This window comes from Argopecten irradians, chromosome 4 (genome assembly GCF_041381155.1).
Source record: "Argopecten irradians isolate NY chromosome 4, Ai_NY, whole genome shotgun sequence".
NCBI lineage: Eukaryota > Metazoa > Mollusca > Bivalvia > Pectinida > Pectinidae > Argopecten > Argopecten irradians.
In genome coordinates, this window is record NC_091137.1 from 49027517 (window position 1) to 49045753 (window position 18237).

The 18237-nt window shown below is 36.8% G+C and overlaps 2 protein-coding genes across 6 annotated transcripts in view; both read right to left on the minus strand.

The window, feature by feature from the left end:
- Positions 1-7760: 7760 nt before the first annotated feature.
- Positions 7761-14610, minus strand: LOC138321905 (uncharacterized). Its single transcript, XM_069265927.1, has 4 exons — positions 13962-14610; positions 12014-12246; positions 9900-10099; positions 7761-9531 (listed from the first exon to the last, which is right to left on the minus strand). Exons 1-4 carry the CDS (start codon positions 14160-14162, stop codon positions 9377-9379), a joined length of 789 nt encoding a protein of 262 aa, XP_069122028.1. The 5' UTR covers positions 14163-14610; the 3' UTR covers positions 7761-9376.
- An 83-nt stretch (positions 14611-14693) lies between these two features.
- LOC138321904 (uncharacterized) overlaps positions 14694-18237 on the minus strand; it is a 46395-nt gene continuing 42851 nt past the window's right edge. Inside the window, exons 56-58 of one of the 5 annotated variants that reach the window (XM_069265924.1) lie at positions 18115-18223; positions 16089-16140; positions 14694-15073 (exon numbers count right to left, since the gene is read on the minus strand). In XM_069265924.1, coding sequence (XP_069122025.1) covers positions 16133-16140; positions 18115-18223 — 117 coding nt within the window. In that variant the 3' untranslated portion in view covers positions 14694-15073; positions 16089-16132. Of the gene's footprint in view, positions 15560-16088; positions 16141-16165; positions 18224-18237 lie in introns of those variants that run through there. The other 4 variants (XM_069265923.1, XM_069265925.1, XM_069265922.1 and 1 more) reach the window with 4 other exon arrangements.

Consider the following 18237-nt stretch of genomic DNA (forward strand, 5'->3'; position numbering starts at 1 on the left):
ACACTTTTTGGGACTTTGGTTATTCTCCTTGCCCAGGGTGGTCCTCTTACTCTGTACACATATTCCCCCGATGGGTTCTGTTGATTTTTTGCTTTGGCTTCATCCCACAACTTTTTCTCTTGATCCCTTTCTGCTTTTGTCAGATCATTACTGATTCTCACATTTTCATACTTCCCAGTTTTCTTTGCTTCTCCTATGTTTTTGAAAAGTTCTTTCTTGATCTCACCGTTCTCTAGGGTTACTAACATGGGTCTAGGTTTCTTTTTCCCTTCATCAGTATTCTGCTGTTGCTTATAATTATCATACCTTCCTAGTCTAGTTACTTTCACAATTTTTCCATCTTCTTGGTTGATCTTGCATGCAAGGAGAAGTTGTTGATGTGAAAGTCTATTGCAGCGACTCGGATTCTGAATATTTCTTCGGGATTTACTGACGGATACAATTTTAATGTCTTTTGGTGGAAACAAAAGACATAAGATATATTTGATGACCTGTTTCCAATACCGTACAACCGGTTATTTTGAACTAAACTTAATGCAAGAAAATTAAATTTAAGCGGTTTTTTAATGTTCACGATCTGGCTTTTAAGGTATATCAGATTCAATCGTTCCTCAATATTTCGGCGATCAAATGTTCACGATCATAGCAATGTGCCGCGAAATCGCGAAAATATCATCCCCGCGATACGGCTATACGGTAACGTAATTTACCATCTCGAAAAAAAGTTTATTAAAACGACTACAATTTTAGTCTTCTATTAAAATAACTATGCATATATAAAAGAAACAAATATAGCATATCCAAACCTTGACTACGATTTGTATGACAAATATCTCTGGTTTCCATCCCAGTCCCAAGGGGCTCAGAGTGCCAACCTCTTCTCTAATCATTGTCTGTTTTACAAATCAAGGTGCCTGGATACAAAGAAAGGCGATAATAAGATGTGGTTATGGCCTTAACTCTGTGTATAATTGATACCTAGCTTGTATAATTAATCAATTCAGGTATTCCCCTTCTCAAAGCAATCCTTCCACGTGTCAGCAGAGTACCATAAAAACACACTCGATAGTGCAGCGAACGAATCTTTACTGGGCTGTAAAAACGCAAGTAAAATTAAACAGCGAACAGACACGGTTTTGTTTACAATGTTTGTCCGGATTTTAATTTGATTTGTCAGAAGTTCAAAGAATCCAGTAACGCCAGAAAAGAAAGCTAATTAAGTTGGACGGATTCTTCGTTCTTTTCTACAGAAAACTTGGGTATTTTATTATTCAGTTCAACAAAAGAGGTTAAAAACGGGAGATTTTCACAGCTTGCGTCAAATCAATCGGCCCCTCCGCGTGTTATTTGTGCCATGTATTTTTCACTGTTAAGTCTTTGTTCTTTTGTTTTTATGAGAAAGCAAAGACGTCGAGATTGCTAAATAGATAAGTGGGAATGGTAAAACACATAACTACCAAAAAGGTGAGGAGTCTAGGCTGTATCGTAATTTTTCTAACTTTATTTAATCAATCGAGTGGTCGGGTGGTTAAGGTCAGGGGTCATCTGCCTGATCACGTGGGCTTTCTTCGGGCACACCGGTTCCCTCTACTCGCTCGCCCATACCTGGACCACCCATGGTGTTGTGTTTATTAGTTTAGATGTTACATAACTTGTTTCGCTACCGATGTAAATAAACATAATTCAAATATAGATTTCACCAAGAATGAACGGACAAAAAACAAATAGTGTACTCGTCATATGTTTATTTTTGAAACAAACAAACGCAAAAATATCCAAATAAACAATTTAAAGCTCTGTTTAACATTAATTAACGTATAAAGTATAAATCAAAACAATAATTTAAATTACAGATCTGGATTTAGATATTTACATAAAAAATCATATTCGATTATTTTCCAACTAGTACACAAAACTTAAATAACATAATTATGCATACACAGCTTAACATAATTAATTGGAGTTAGAATGGCAGTATTTAAACTAATTAATGAAGGATTCACAAAAAATTACACATTTCTAGCACCTCAAAACCAAGTTTTATAACAATAACTCACATACTTCTAACACAATATACATGTACACTTGTTTGTTTGTTTGTTTGATTAATTAACGTCCTATTAACAGCTATGGTCATGTAAGGACAGCCTCCCATGTATGCGGAGTGTTGCGTGTATGTTGTGCGAGGTGCGTTTACATTATATTATCAAGGTCAACCTATTATGTTCTATTAAGTCAAACTCTTCCTATCATGTTCAACATATGTGTTTGTTAGGTCTTCTTCTGCATGTCAAGGTCAGCCTATGTCGATCAAGGTCAACCTGTGTCTCTCTAAGTCAACATGTGTCTGTCTAGGTCAACCTATGTCTGTCAAGGTCAATCTGTATCTGTCAATGTCAACCTATGTCTGTCAAGGTCAGCCTGTGTCTGTCAAGGTCAATCTGTATCTGTCAAGGTCAATCTGCAAATAAAATACAAATAAATTTTGCCTGAACTAAAGCGTATCTCGATGTCGAAAGATGTTTAAAGGTCCACGAGATTGTCATGTAGAGCGGTGACTCGGGGGTTTCTGACTTAAAGTAAACCATGCAGTGTCAAATCATGTTAAGCCAAATCGTTGGCTAAAGTTAAATGTTCAAAATTTATAATATATGTCAAAATCAATTTCATATGTCAAGATCAAACTTATATTTCAAGATCAAAATTTATATGTCAAGATCAAATTTATATGTCAAGATCATATTTATATGTCAAAATCGAATTTTATGTTAAGGTTGACCATATTTGAACAGATCAATCGGTGACTATCAAGGTTAAATGTCAAGGTCAACCCAACAATGAAAATAAATGTACAATTTATGTCTATGAACACGCTTTAATATGAAATAACTATGAATGATTATGAATGATATTTGCTAGCATAAGTTAACAAAGCTTTATGGCACAGCAATTACATCATAAAGGGGAGCATTCGAAAGAAAGTCCAATAATCTGTATCATAACTAAACATAAAGACTGTTAAATAAGCAAGACACAAGGATGATACAGTGAAATATAAAGATACTATATTAAACTTAGACACAAAATAATTCAATAAGCCATCTTAAAACTTAACACACAGACATTCCATTACGGTATTCTATAACGTGACGGTTGTTAAATAAGCTAGATTATAGCCAGATACGAAGATAATCAAACCAGCTACATAATAAATAAACACAAATTTTGCTAAATGAAACATAAAGATAGACCAATAAGTCATCTCACAACGATTATCAAATAAGCAGTGTTATAACGAATCACGAAAACAACCCAGTAAGCTGTACAACAACTAGACATATAGCCAGGGTGCCTGGTGGTAAATACACTCTGTACATTAGACTAGGCACTCGTCCGCAGGTGACAAAATGTAGCGTTGCATGATAAACACTAGTTAGCAAAATATGAACACATCAGGGGCTTGCAGCAACAACTAATTAGGAATTATCAATTATTTCTGACGGTGAAATGAGCATGGTGATCTTGTTTGGGCGTGCTTTTTTATTTATCAATTTGTTCAACCTTTCTAAGGAGATCGTCATATGATATCAATGTTATGATTTTACGTGGTGAAAAACGGGTATTTCATGTACAGAAATTTTTTGTGTGAAATCTTAATGTCATGATTTAGTTTTGTGAAATCTTAATGTCATGATTTAGTTTCGTGAAATCTTAATGTCATGATTTAGTTTTGTGAAATATCAATATCAAGACTTAGTTTTGTGAAATAGCAATGTCAAGATTTAGTTTTTTGACATCACAATGTCAAGATCTTATTTTTTCAATGACAAGACATAGTTATATTGTCACATCACGATTAAATTTGAATATATGCTCATGTACTCTCCACAGATATTGTAATCTGTGACATCAATGTCGAGATTTCACTCGGTGATATCAATGTCGAGATTTCACTCGGTGATATCAATGTCGAGATTTCACTCGGTGATATCAATGTCGAGATTTCACTCGGTGATATCAATGTCGAGATTTCACTCGGTGATATCAATGTCGAGATTTCACTCGGTGATATCAATGTCGGGATTCCACTCGGTGATATCAATGTCGAGATTTCACTCGGTGATATCAATGTCGAGATTTCACTCGTTGATATCAATGTCGAGATTTCACTCGGTGACATCAATGTCGGGATTTCACTCGGCGATATCAATGTCGAAATTCCACTCGGTGATATCAATGTTGAGATTTCACTCAGTGATATCAATGTCGAGATTTCACTCGGTGGCATCAATGTCGAGATTTCACTCGATGATATCAATGTCGAGATTTCACTCGGTGACATCAATGTCGGGATTTCACTCGTTGATATCAATGTCGAGATTTCACACGGTGACATCAATGTCGAGATTTCACTCGGTGACATCAATATCGGGATTTCACTCGGTGACATCAATGCCGGGATTTCACTCGGTGACATCGATGTCGAGATTTCACTCGGTGACATCAATGTCGGAATTTCACTCGGTGACATCAATGTCGTGATTTCACTCGGTGACATCAATGTCGGGATTTCACTCTGTGACATCAATGTCGAGATTTCACTCGGTGACATCAATGTCGAGATTTCACTCGGTGACATCAATGACGGGATTTCACTCGTTGATATCAAGGTCGGGATTTCACTCGTTTATATCAATGTCGAGATTTCACTCGTTGATATCAAGGTCGGAATTTCAATCGGTGACATCAATGTCGAGATTTCACTCGGTGACATCAATGTCGGAATTTCACTCGGTGACATCAATGTCGTGATTTCACTCGGTGACATCAATGTCGGGATTTCACTCTGTGACATCAATGTCGAGATTTCACTCGGTGACATCAATGTCGAGATTTCACTCGGTGACATCAATGACGGGATTTCACTCGTTGATATCAAGGTCGGGATTTCACTCGTTTATATCAATGTCGAGATTTCACTCGTTGATATCAAGGTCGGGATTTCAATCGGTGACATCAATGTCGAGATTTCACTCGGTGACATCAATGTCGGGATTTCACTCGTTTATATCAATGTCGAGATTTCACTCGGTGACATCAATGTCGGGATTTCACTCTGTGACATCAATGTCGAGATTTCACTCGGTGACATCAATGTCGAGATTTCACTCGGTGACATCAATGACGGGATTTCACTCGTTGATATCAAGGTCGGGATTTCACTCGTTTATATCAAGGTCGAGATTTCACTCGTTGATATCAATTTCGGGATTTCAATCGGTGACATCAATGTCGAGATTTCACTCGGTGACATCAATGTCGGGATTTCACTCGTTGATATCAATGTCGAGATTTCACTCGGTGACATCAATGTCGAGATTTCACTCGGTGACATCAATATCGGGATTTCACTCGGTGACATCAATGCCGGGATTTCACTCGGTGACATCGATGTCGAGATTTCACTCGGTGACATCAATGTCGGAATTTCACTCGGTGACATCAATGTCGTGATTTCACTCGGTGATATCAATGTCGGGATTTCACTCTGTGACATCAATGTCGAGATTTCACTCGGTGACATCAATGTCGAGATTTCACTCGGTGACATCAATGACGGGATTTCACTCGTTGATATCAAGGTCGGGATTTCACTCGTTTATATCAATGTCGAGATTTCACTCGTTGATATCAAGGTCGGGATTTCAATCGGTGACATCAATGTCGAGATTTCACTCGGTGACATCAATGTCGGGATTTCACTCGTTGATATCAATGTCGAGATTTCACTCGGTGACATCAATGTCGGGATTTCACTCAGTGACATCAATGTCGAGATTTCACTCGGTGACATCAATGTCGAGATTTCACTCTATGACATCAATGACGGGATTTCACTCGTTGATATCAAGGTCGGGATTTCACTCGTTTATATCAATGTCGAGATTTCACTCGTTGATATCAATTTCGGGATTTCAATCGGTGACATCAATGTCGAGATTTCACTCGGTGACATCAATGTCGGGATTTCACTCGTTGATATCAATGTCGAGATTTCACTCGGTGACATCAATGTCGAGATTTCACTCGGTGACATCAATATCGGGATTTCACTCGGTGACATCAATGCCGGGATTTCACTCGGAGACATCGATGTCGAAATTTCACTCGGTGACATCAATGTCGGAATTTCACTCGGTGACATCAATGTCGTGATTTCACTCGGTGACATCAATGTCGGGATTTCACTCTGTGACATCAATGTCGAGATTTCACTCGGTGACATCAATGTCGAGATTTCACTCGGTGACATCAATGACGGGATTTCACTCGTTGATATCAAGGTCGGGATTTCACTCGTTTATATCAATGTCGAGATTTCACTCGTTGATATCAATTTCGGGATTTCAATCGGTGACATCAATGTCGAGATTTCACTCGGTGACATCAATATTAGGATTTCACTCGGTGACAAAAATGTCAAGATTTAGTTTTTTGAAATCTCAATAAAACATTTCGTTTTGTAAGCGTTCTATGAGAATATATATATATACATAATTATGTTTCGAAGTTTCCTTACTGAAAGGCTTCGTGCTCACCACCCTAAAATATAACCAACCGCAGCAAAATAGTTTCTGTCACACAGTGTCGGTCGTGCGTCACGCATGAATACTTTCCATGTGGTCCAATCTGGGGTTGTCCCAGACGGAGGAAGGGAGGGGGTCGGTGTGAGACGGAAGATCGGTTCGGGAAGGGGTCGGAGTGAGTGGATAGGTCCCTCCGGGAAGGGATCCTAGATGGGGATTAGGGGAGAGGGAGGTTGGTCCAGGAAGGGGTCGGAGCGATAGGGAAGTTCGCTCGGGGAAGGGACCCGAGTAGGGGATTAGGGGGGAGGGAGGTTGGTCCAGGAAGGGGTCGAAGTAAGGATGAAAATGCCACTTTACACAGGTACAAATCCCATATATAACAGTTCTTTAAACCTTATTCTCTGTTTACGTAAATCAAGTCCCGCATGGCCAGGCGGACACTCCCGGACCTGCGTACTCTTCACGATTGAACCACCTTTATTCTCGTTATGCCATTACCATTTCGTGCCCAGTCAATTTTTCATGAGTTTCAGAAATTAATTTTTGGTCTGAACAACATTTACTTTAAAATTTCATATATCAATATTCCTAATTACCGCAAAGTTTCCTTTTTCGCACGCGGCATTTGTTTTCAGAACCATAAAACCACGTAACAATTATATATGCATTTGTACATATGTACATATACGTCTAGGGGCGCACATTAATGTTGGGACTGGAATCCTGACATGCACGGTTCATTTTAAATTAGTATATTGTTTGTGTAATCAGTGTAAGAAATCAGACAATCAAGTCTACATTTGTCTATACACGTCCCACAGGGCTCTACATACAGATGTTCAGATAAAGATTATGTTCACTGTAAATCTACATCCGTGACCTCATCACAGCACAGAGAAACGCAATACACGAGGGTATAGGGCGGAATAAAGGTGTGGGTTAAGTATGACACACATGGGTATATTGTGAGCGAGGGCGCAATGTTTGTGTGTGAGGGCGGGATGTTTCTGTGTGAGGGTGGGGGTTTGTGTGTGAAGGTGGGGTTTGTGTGTGAAGGTGGGAGTTTATGTGTGAGGGCGGAATATTTGTGTGTGAGAGGTTGGGAGTTTGTGTATGAGGGTGGGGTTTGTGTGTGTGAGGGCGGGATGTATGTGTATGTGTGGTAGTGTATAATGGGATTTTGTGTGCTTGAGGGCGGAATGTTTGTGTGTGTAAGGATGGAATGTTTGTGTGTGAGGGTGGATATATGTGTGATGCTGTAGAGTGGAATATTTGTGTTTGAGGTTGTGAGGATGATATGTTTGAGGGCGGGATGCTTGTGCGTGAGAGGGTAGATGTCTCTGTGTGTGAGGGTGCAAGGGTGTAAGGGTTAGATGTTTGAGGGTGGGATGCTTGTGTGTGAAAGGGTGGGTGAGTGTTTGTTTGTGTGAGGTGTAAAAGTGGGATGTTTGAGGGTAGGAGGATTGTGTGTGAGTGGGCGGGATGTTTATGTGTGTGAGGGTAGATGTTTATGAGTGAGGGTGCGATATATGTGAGGGTGTTGAGTGGGATAGGATATTGTGTGTATGTGGGGTCCGGAGTGTTTGGACGGACGGAAGAGATATATATTGAGGTGCTCATGACTCATCTCGCACGCGTTTTAACTAAAAGTCAAATAGATCTATAAATCAACCAGAAAGGTCGTTACGCGAAAGTAACATGGTCCACAGTATCCTTTCAAAACGACAAAATATATAAATCATATACATTAATATAGATAAAAAAACAGATAGTCACGTAAGAAATTCACCAATAGCAAGAAATATCAATGTAAAAATACATTAAAGAATGAATGAAAGAAATCCAAATGTAAAAATGCATTGAAGAATTACAGATTCCTTATTGCAATCATATACATGGTGTGCATCTTTTGATTTAGATTTTAAGTATTTATCATTGACGTAGTTATCTAAAAATAGATATCCCTGACGTATTAAGACGAAAAAACATATTCATGACATCACCTGATATAAATAGAGAGCAGTGACAAAATAAGATAAAAAATAACCTCTGATTTTATCAGTTATGAAAAGTTCCGACTAGATTAAAAATGTATAGAAACAAACTACGTTCCATTTAGTTTCTGATAGGTAAAATAAATTAGTCCTGCCGTCTCCGACAAAGGCAAGTTCGATTCTTTAATTCACTGGAAATTGTGGGTATATTATTTATGAGATCTACTAGCTTAAGATTCTTATGTGGACGCAATCAAGAGAGATCTCATTTTTGTACAAAGAATGACAAAGAATCATATTCTATATACCGTGAGATTCACCACTTCTACAGTGACACACAGGGGTCTGGAATATTTTTTAGATGTTAAAGCTTGCTGGAGTGGAAAAAAAATTGTCGGTGAGCGTTCCTGCCTTCCAGTAATATATGCCATATAGAAAATTAGATTTTACGATTTTTGATCTACACCCTAAAACGGTCTATTGACGCTCTGTTGAGTCCAAAATGATATAATTTGTAACTACTTCTCAGGCCCCTGTGCAATAACACCAATGTTTTTTTTTCGAATGGTTAACTCTTATCACATTTAGGAAATCAACACTCTATTTTACCTGACTATCAACTTCGCTAGCCAAGGGTATATCGGACTAATACCATTGACTAGCGAAGTTGCCCGAGTATATGCTCCCTGACTCTTTAGTGAGCCATAGATTTTGAGATCACTGCTCCATGCTACACTTTATCTCTTAGATCAACAACCCCACCTGAGTTAAAACAGAATTAATATAAGTTAAGTGCTATAGCTGTTCATATTGTACTGAAGAAGTCCAACAAGGACTTACGAAAAATAGGTAGCCATCTTTGATAAGACCTGGCAGTGAGGTCCAGAAACTGAGGTTAGGTAGTAGCTGGACCCCTGTGGCTCCGTGTACAGCCTTTCTGTATAATACCCCTGTAAAAAGAATATATACATAATGTACCATAGAAAATACACAGTCAACTATTCTGTATAATACTCCTGGCGATTTCTCTTTGAACGCGGCTCAGTATTTATGAGCGCAACCTAGAGGAATTAATCGTCACCAAGGTAGGTAATCCAGGTGTCAAATGTTTCATGTTTCGTAACCATGGCAGCCAGAATAGGAAGCAAAACATGATTTGCCAGTTTTTGTATCTTTATATATTTATCGCGGTGCAAGCCACACACCATCGAAATCGCCTTTTGTGCTTGCATTGCATCAATACACGCATAGGAAGCAGTGCAAGCAATTATGATCAAAATAAACTATGATAAAGAAATCAATCACAGCCTGATCTTACCTACAACTAAATAAGTAGATACGAGACAGACGAACACCACACAAAGGATGGTACCAGGACTGACGGTACGGACGCATCCATCGTAACAGGCGCAGGGGGAGAGAAGGTTGAAGGTGGGAGCGTCATCTACCAGACCATTCCATTCCAGAGTATTGTCAGTCCGTTTGTCACAGACCAGCCCCCCCCCCCCCCCCCCCCCGCTAAAAGGAAATTAAAGAATACGCAAATTGGCCAAATTAGCGTTTGATCGCCGAAGGCGCGAAATATTTGTGTTTTAGGGGTCTGAGGGTGACCCCCGGGGAAAAATATTGTAATTTAGAATTGCTGAGATGAGCTTTACAATGTATTTTGATGATTTTGCGAGTGCCCGAAAGCGCGAGATTTTGGTGTTTGGGGGGTCCGGGGCCTCCCCCGGGAAAAATATTATGATTTAAAATAGCTTAAATGAGTTTTGATGAATTTGCGAGCGCCCGAAAGCGCGAGATTTCGGTGTTTTGGGGGTCCGGGGGTCTCCCCCGGAAAAAAATTACGATTTTGAATGGCTAAGATGAGTTTTACGATGCATTTCGATGAATTTGCGAGCGCCCAAAGGCGCGAGAATTTGGTGTTATGGGGTCCGGGGTCTCCCCGGGAAAAAAATACGATTTAGAATGGCTGAGATGAGTTTTACGATGTATTTTAATGATTATAAAGCGTTCTGAACATGGTAGTTTTTCGATTTAAAGCTACCTGCATTTAGAAATGATAATTGTGTCGTCATAACATTATGCAACCCTACTCGATCTGAATACACCGGCTTCACACCATCGGCACATTGTTGTGTAACATAAAAAAATGAATAATTTTTTCGCTAAGACAAATTGATCTTTTAAGAGACATTTTTTAAATAGTACATAGACTCTCTTGATGGACATTTTAGTCTAGTTCGTGTGTATTGAATTTTTACTATTTAAGGTTTGACATATGTGCTTGAACGTTTTAGGAAATGCGCCGCGCAGCGGAAAATTTTCTAGAATGAAGTACGAAAAATGTGCAGGAGGACCCTTTTTTCTTTCAAATAAGCATTTTTAGAAAATTTCAGTCGGCGAAAATGGGGGGGCAAAAAGACATGTTTGCCCCCCCGTCCTGGGGAACGGGGGGGCAGTTGCCCCCCCTGCCCCCCCGCCCCCCCCCCCCCCCCCGCTTCCTACGCCCCTGTTTAATATTAGAAGGCATAATTAAAATAAAATGCGCGTATTTTGTATTAAATATAAGGAGCAGATAGCCATGACTTCGACATGCTGTAAACCATTTTTTGGCTACTAAATTTCGCGATTTCCATTTCAAAATAAGTTCGCGACGATTACTATTCACGGATTTAACAATTGAATGACAATTCCTATCAATATAGATGATTTAGATATTAAATCGCGGAGATAAACTTCCGCAAATTTACCTGGATCACAAAATTTCGCAAAAATAAATCGCACGCGAAAAGTTGGTTTACAGTACAGTACTCAAGCAATTTATAAAATCTGACTTTTAGTTAAATCCACATATCAAAGCCGCACAGGAAAAACAGATTCAGTACTTAAATATGTATATGCTTCTCTGTATCAGAAGGGAAACAATTTACATTTTAATGTTATTCTGTCGCAAGATACACGTGTCAAAGGATGTCCTTAATATCACATGTAGACCTTGAAGCGTCAAATTTTCCCACACAACGCAAAACACGAACAAACGCAAATACACGCAAACGAATAGGAACGTAAAATAGGAATGTAAACGAACAAAAACACACAGAGACGAAAAAAGCTCGACGCAACAAAACGCAAACGAAACTAAGGAAACACCTAAGAAATTAGAACTCGTTTGTGGGAGGGTAAGATGCTTCATGGTCTTTAGAGAAATCAAGGAACACCGATTAATTTTCATATAAACATCTGTTACAGAAAAGAGCAATTCAGAAGACATCATCAATTAGACTGATATACAGATAAGAAAACCAATCGCCGGTATGTACATGTGGGTGCACTGTGACTAAGGAGCCTTCTTTTACAGAGACACATAAAATGGGAGAATTAATTTTTCAATATACTCGATATACGGGTACGTATGATCCTTGTGGTCACTTACTTTTTGTCGTGTAATTGATATATAACATCCCTCTGTCTGTGCTGTATCCGAAGACTACCTGATGCTGATCCCCCATGTCTACAAACTGAGGCTCATTCGAGTTGTACTGACAAACGGCCACATCCTTACAGCCCTCGTCAGTCTGTGATGGTGGTCCCACATCGAACGGGTAACACGGGTTATAGTAATAGGAAGGCTGGTGGTCTTCTATGGCAATTAAATCGTCACCCTAACAAATGTGACCAAATAAACACATACATGGTCAGTTCGAGACATCAGCGAAACTAATTGACTGGTCATGGCGAATATAAATCAAAATAAGACTTTTAGAGGCACGTGTACCGTGACCCAATTATTGCCGTCTATACAGCAAACTTCATCTCATTTGTCGCTTTGTCAAGATATGTGAAGTACAACGGAAAATTAAGTCGAAGTCGACATAACCAGGCACAATATTCTATTTATCCTAGTCGAAGTCGACATAACCAGGCACAATATTCGATTTATCCTAGTCGAAGTCGACACAACTAGGCAAAATATTCGATTTATCCTAGTCGAAGTCGACATAACATAACCAGGCACAATATTCGATTTATCCTAGTCGAAGTCGACATAACGGCAAAATACGCGATTTATCCCATTGTTCGACTCAATCGTGTTTCTGTGACATAAAGTATATCAACTTGACTGGAGTTGCCTTCGATATTTATTGAATACATATACAAGAGTATTACACGAGCACATATACGGTAAAGCTTTTGACGTTTAATGAAAAACATTGTACGTTGTACACACATAATGTCGAAATGGTTGGATGTTAAATGACACATGACGAAGCAGCACATTTGATTTGTTAAAAACTTGTTGTTTTGATGTAACATTCATTATGAATGAGTGAAATAGACTGATGTATTTGTGTTGATACTATCATTATTTCATATCGGATAAAACTGTGATAGGTCAATAGCAAGCTACTGAATAATTTTGTGTTTAAACATCGTATCATGAAATGTCTGTATTAACAACATCATTAATTTCCATGGCATATAGAATATTCAGACATTGGTGAAGTGTTCTAGGAGATGCAAAAAGGCGCCGGTGGGTGATTCTTAACAATTGACAATTGTTGCATTTAGGCCAAAAAATATGTTTCAGGCATCACTACCTACCCTAGTTTTTACTGCGTTTATGTCAAAATATTTTTTTAGGATTATGATTAATGAAAATTTCTTACAATATCATATGTAAGATATTTGTAAGTTCAATACAGTGATTGAAACGGGATTTTCTGATCTGAGTTAATTCACGACGTTTAGGGAAAATATAAAATTTATAATTTCTCCTAAGGCGCGTAAACGTCCAAACGTTTCATATACCTGGCGTACGAAGGGGAGCAACTCTTAAATAAGACGACTGCAACATCGAACATTCTTTTACATTTTATTTTCAAGTTTGCTTTAGGCTATCGTGAAAAACGAAATGTGGTAATTACTTATATATTTTTAAAAAAAAAATAAAGGAAGAACACAACAATAAAATAGACGTGAATATCATAAATGTATTACAAGCTCTCGATTAATGAGAATGAGGTACATCATGTACAGTGTTTAAATGTGCTTCATGATAAAATGATCATTATTATTATATATATTCATAGGAATGTATTTAAACAAAATAGTATATCGCTTGTGGTCACTGTTCTCGTTATCTGTTGAGATGCCATTTCCACTGAGTCATACACTTGATAGGACGATTTGTTAAATTATTAATGACATGTCCAATATTCTGCAATTAAATGAAATTATTTTCTATTTGTTCATCTATTTGTCTAAATATCTATTCTACCTATTAGATATATATTTTATTTAACTGAAATATGACATCCCAATCTACATGTAATTACACTAGACACATGCACTATTTCGCAATGAACCATATGCTTACCTGGATCCCGGAACTACTGATAAAGAATCGGGCAGTTCTATCACTACGACCTACAGAGCGGAGGTCGATCAGTCCGTGTGCAGTGTTACACGTACATGGATCTTGGTTAGTACAAAAAGACTCAGGACTTCCGTAGGTAATAATGATTAATCCAAGAATATACACACACAAGCTTACATGTAGCTTGTATACAGATGCCATCTCCTTTCGTTTTCCGAGTTTCTCGTATCTAGGCCTTACCCATATAAACAGTCTAAAAGTAAGAGAACTCCGAAGTGAAAAATCGTGGTCACACGAGTGTTTCACTCTTGTTTTACTTTCACTTTCCTATATTTTAGTAGTAACACAACATTTATTACTAGGCCTAGTTATGTTCAAAGTAAGAAAATTCATAAGTTGTGTTTATAAGATTTCGACGGGAATCTAAACCTGTGTCAACCGCTTTAGTTTGCTGATGCAAATCTGGAAAGGAAAACCACATTTCACCAGATTTGTGAACGAAGGCGGGAGGGTGACCAAATTAAGTATAATATTTACAGGGATTTTTACACTATAATATATCATATACAGTGTAAATTTTCAGTTCTTGTGAATAAAATATTGCATATAGTGTAATGCAAAATGAGATTTTTTAAAATAGAGTTGAAGTTTAGCTATCAAAGGAGAGAGCTCGTATTACACTTTGTAGATTCATCTCAGCCGAAACATTCACAGAAACAGAACACAACAGACTTAAGTTAATGTGCTTTATTAAGCATTGTCGTTTTTTATGCAAATGAAGACAAAATTAGAGCGTCACAAAAATCAAACATACGCACACCATTATAAAACTTTATGTAAACATCCCTAATAGACAAAATAATGTGTGATGAATAACCACTACAGAACAGTAGAGATGGACGGAATATTACTGGACATCTTATTTACCAGATTCGAAAAACAAACAAAACAACACCATGCACATAAACAACAACCTATAACACGTTACTGAAATCCCACGTCAAAAATATCTTTTACAATTACTGGCAATTCTTCAAAAATATGAAGTGTATGTACCATGAATTGATGACGATGATGATGGTGGAGGTGATGATGGTGATGGTGGTTTTCAGCTGGTAATAAAAACAATATTTAGCGGTAAAAATGTTATAACATGTCAGGATGATATGGATATATGATATTAATATTCTAAAATATGCATCAATATCAGAAATCAGATTGAAAAGTTATCACATATTTGTATCACAGATTCAACTAAAAAGGTTATCACAGATGTCTGTTGATCAAAGTCAATCCTATTTGTAGCTTCCTTCACATATCACACACATACGAGACAAAGCCTAGCAATAGGCGGAGACATGTAGACGATAAAAAACAGTGAATAACTAACATCACCGCAGATTGTATAAACTGAGCATCTTTCTTACACGTTGTAAGTATATTGTATTTTTTATGTATTTAGAGCTTAATCGGAGCATAAGGAATACATAAATACACCATTGTAGCATTGCAATGGTGATAACAGTGGTTAGTCCAGCAAGACAGTGTGCGAGGCAGGAAATAGAAAGACAATTCAAACCTCACAGAAACAGGGCGTCCTGAAAAAGGACAAAATACAACTTGACACAAACACCAAAGCACACGACGTGTTTGGATAAAGATACGCAAACACATTTTCCTTAGGGCAGAAATTACACAGTGACGCTCACTAAAGACGCTTACATTAAGAAATACAGACTTACATTTTATCACGACATATACATTTATTTGTTAACGATTTCAAACGAGGATTAATCATTGCATGATGACGCCATAGAATAAAATAATAAAAATCGAAATCTCTCAACCCTTACAATATTGAAGATGCTACATTGTTTTCATTGGCTAAATACACTTATACATGGAAAGTTTAACTTCACATTGAAATTGCAATCATTGATTGCAATATTCACAAAAATATTAGTATCAATTATTTACATTTGTTTTGTTATATAGAAATCAATAAGAAATCATCTCAGTTTACTAATTGTAAACTGCGAATACTCATACAGATTGCACGCACAGTTTAATAAATTAAATTTTAATTAAATATGTAACAAATTATATAGTATTGCATTAAATAAATACCTTTGTATCGTAAAGACACTCTCCAATTCTTACACGACCAGATTCTAAAAATCTAAAAATAATGGAAATTAATTAAAATCATTAATAAATTATCGAGAAAAAAAGAGAAGAGAGAACAAAAGAACCAACGTTATCAACAAACTAACTTCTAATATCTTAATATCTAAAATATATAGGCACGAAATAACTATCTACTCGTTTTTATAATATAAAGTTACAGGTAAGCAGATAATTTGGTGAGTGAAATGACCCAGAAGAGTATTATTGCATTATAAGTTTGTATAATAACTCATACATGTACTATGTAAACAAATAATAAAATTAGTTTAATGTTTAAAAAAACGAAAAACACCAAAACAAACAAATACACATGATCATCAAACAGATTTAAACAGAATTAGAGGTTATATTTATTCTCAGATCGAACTTGGAAGGTTATAACAGCAAGTTCATGCAATAGCCAACATTTATTAATCAAAGCAAAAATCTTTGACTCCAAAGATTTTAATTGAATGTACCATATGTCACAAACTTAAAGCTAAGATATATTCAATTGGAGAAAAAATATATATATTTCTCTAAATTTCTCTAAAATATATTGATTATTCTTTTATAAATTTAAAATATGATTAGAAATCAATCTACTTGAAACCTCTACAAAGTTAGTTTATGTAGACACTGTAATGGTTAACTGCCAATTGAAGCGGCCACACATATCACGTGATACTAAAATATGTAACTTATGTATCATCCAATGGAAATAGTTGATGAGTTTCGTTATATTTGTTAAATTGTATCTAGCATCATATTACTATCAGAAGAAATAAGTTAAATATGTTTAGATACTACAGTATTATGGGAGACTTGTCACTTTCAACACTTCATTAAATTTTAGAAATCCTGATGAATTCAGATCAGTAACGAAATTCAATAAAAAATATATAAATCTATTATACCATCCTGGTCGATCAAGTGAATACATTATGTATTATATCTAATACCAACTTAAACTAATATCCATTATGCAATAAAAACTGTAATTTTTTATACATTTTGTTTGTGAGAATGAATCATTTTCATTGTAACATGTCTTCATCAAACAAATTGTAATGATGACTAAGTATAATTATACAGACTGGCATGTCATGTTAGAATAAGGTATCATACAACACATTGGATTATGCAGTAGAAAATAACAAAACTTTTTGTAAATATTATGTTATGTTATGCTAGGTTAACACTACGCTATATTTATGTTATACCGTGAACGAAGTGTAAACCTAACATTAGTAAGACAAAAGATACAAACACACACTCGCACACAAGTTCTTTTTCTCTTCATAAAATGGTCATGTAACGCTATACCACTCGTGACGCCAATCGGAACAAATCGGATATGTATGAGTGGAAATGTCAACATAAGTAAGATATTCAATATAAAACAATAGTCTTTTCCCTGTATTAGAAAGAAGCTGCTTATATGTGACCTGATACCATTACAAAAGAAAAAAAAACCGAAAATGGCTCCCATCAAAATGTATCTATTTTATACGAACTTTTACAGAAACGTATTTTATAAAATTAGAATTTCACCTTTAATTCTTTAAAAGACATAACACCGTATATTTTAATGAAGAACTAAAAAAACATTATTGAAACATTACACGGCATTCTTAACGATTTTATCGAGTAACATTAAAATTTCTTATCGTAAGTACATTGTAGCTATACGATCAAGTAGGTACAATGTGTGCGCTATATTTCCCGAACAGGTTGTTTCCCGCCAGGTATACAAAAGAAACAGAAATATCTAGGAATTGTTTGATAGAGAAAGTCACACTTTCAGACAAGATCATGCACCTGATGCACTGACGTTACCGACTCCTGTCTTATTCGACACATTTTTAATAGTCTGTCAGTAAATTCAGGTTTTACTGTATACATTTAGTAATCGTTAGTGTTTGTTAGCCCTGCTCCACGTCAGAGACGGATTCTATGTCGGAGCCTGTGGGTTGGTTCCTATTACCATTGATTATTACACCCTTTCGTTCTGATGGTATAGTCACATCCTCCGCAGGTGAAATGGTGGTAGCCATGGGTTTGATCATGTAAATACTGATACCAAGAAGGATTCCCTAAAACACAAAAA

Excerpts from the sequence above, each read along its gene's own strand:
- LOC138321905 (XM_069265927.1), bottom strand. The coding sequence starts at position 14,162 with ATGGCATCTGTATACAAGCTACATGTAAGCTTGTGTGTGTATATTCTT. Across the intron at positions 12,247-13,961 it reads TCAGTAGTTCCGGGATCCAG|GGTGACGATTTAATTGCCAT; the intron begins GTAAGCATATGG and ends CACATTTGTTAG. Across the intron at positions 9,532-9,899 it reads ATCTACTTATTTAGTTGTAG|GGGTATTATACAGAAAGGCT; the intron begins GTAAGATCAGGC and ends TTCTTTTTACAG.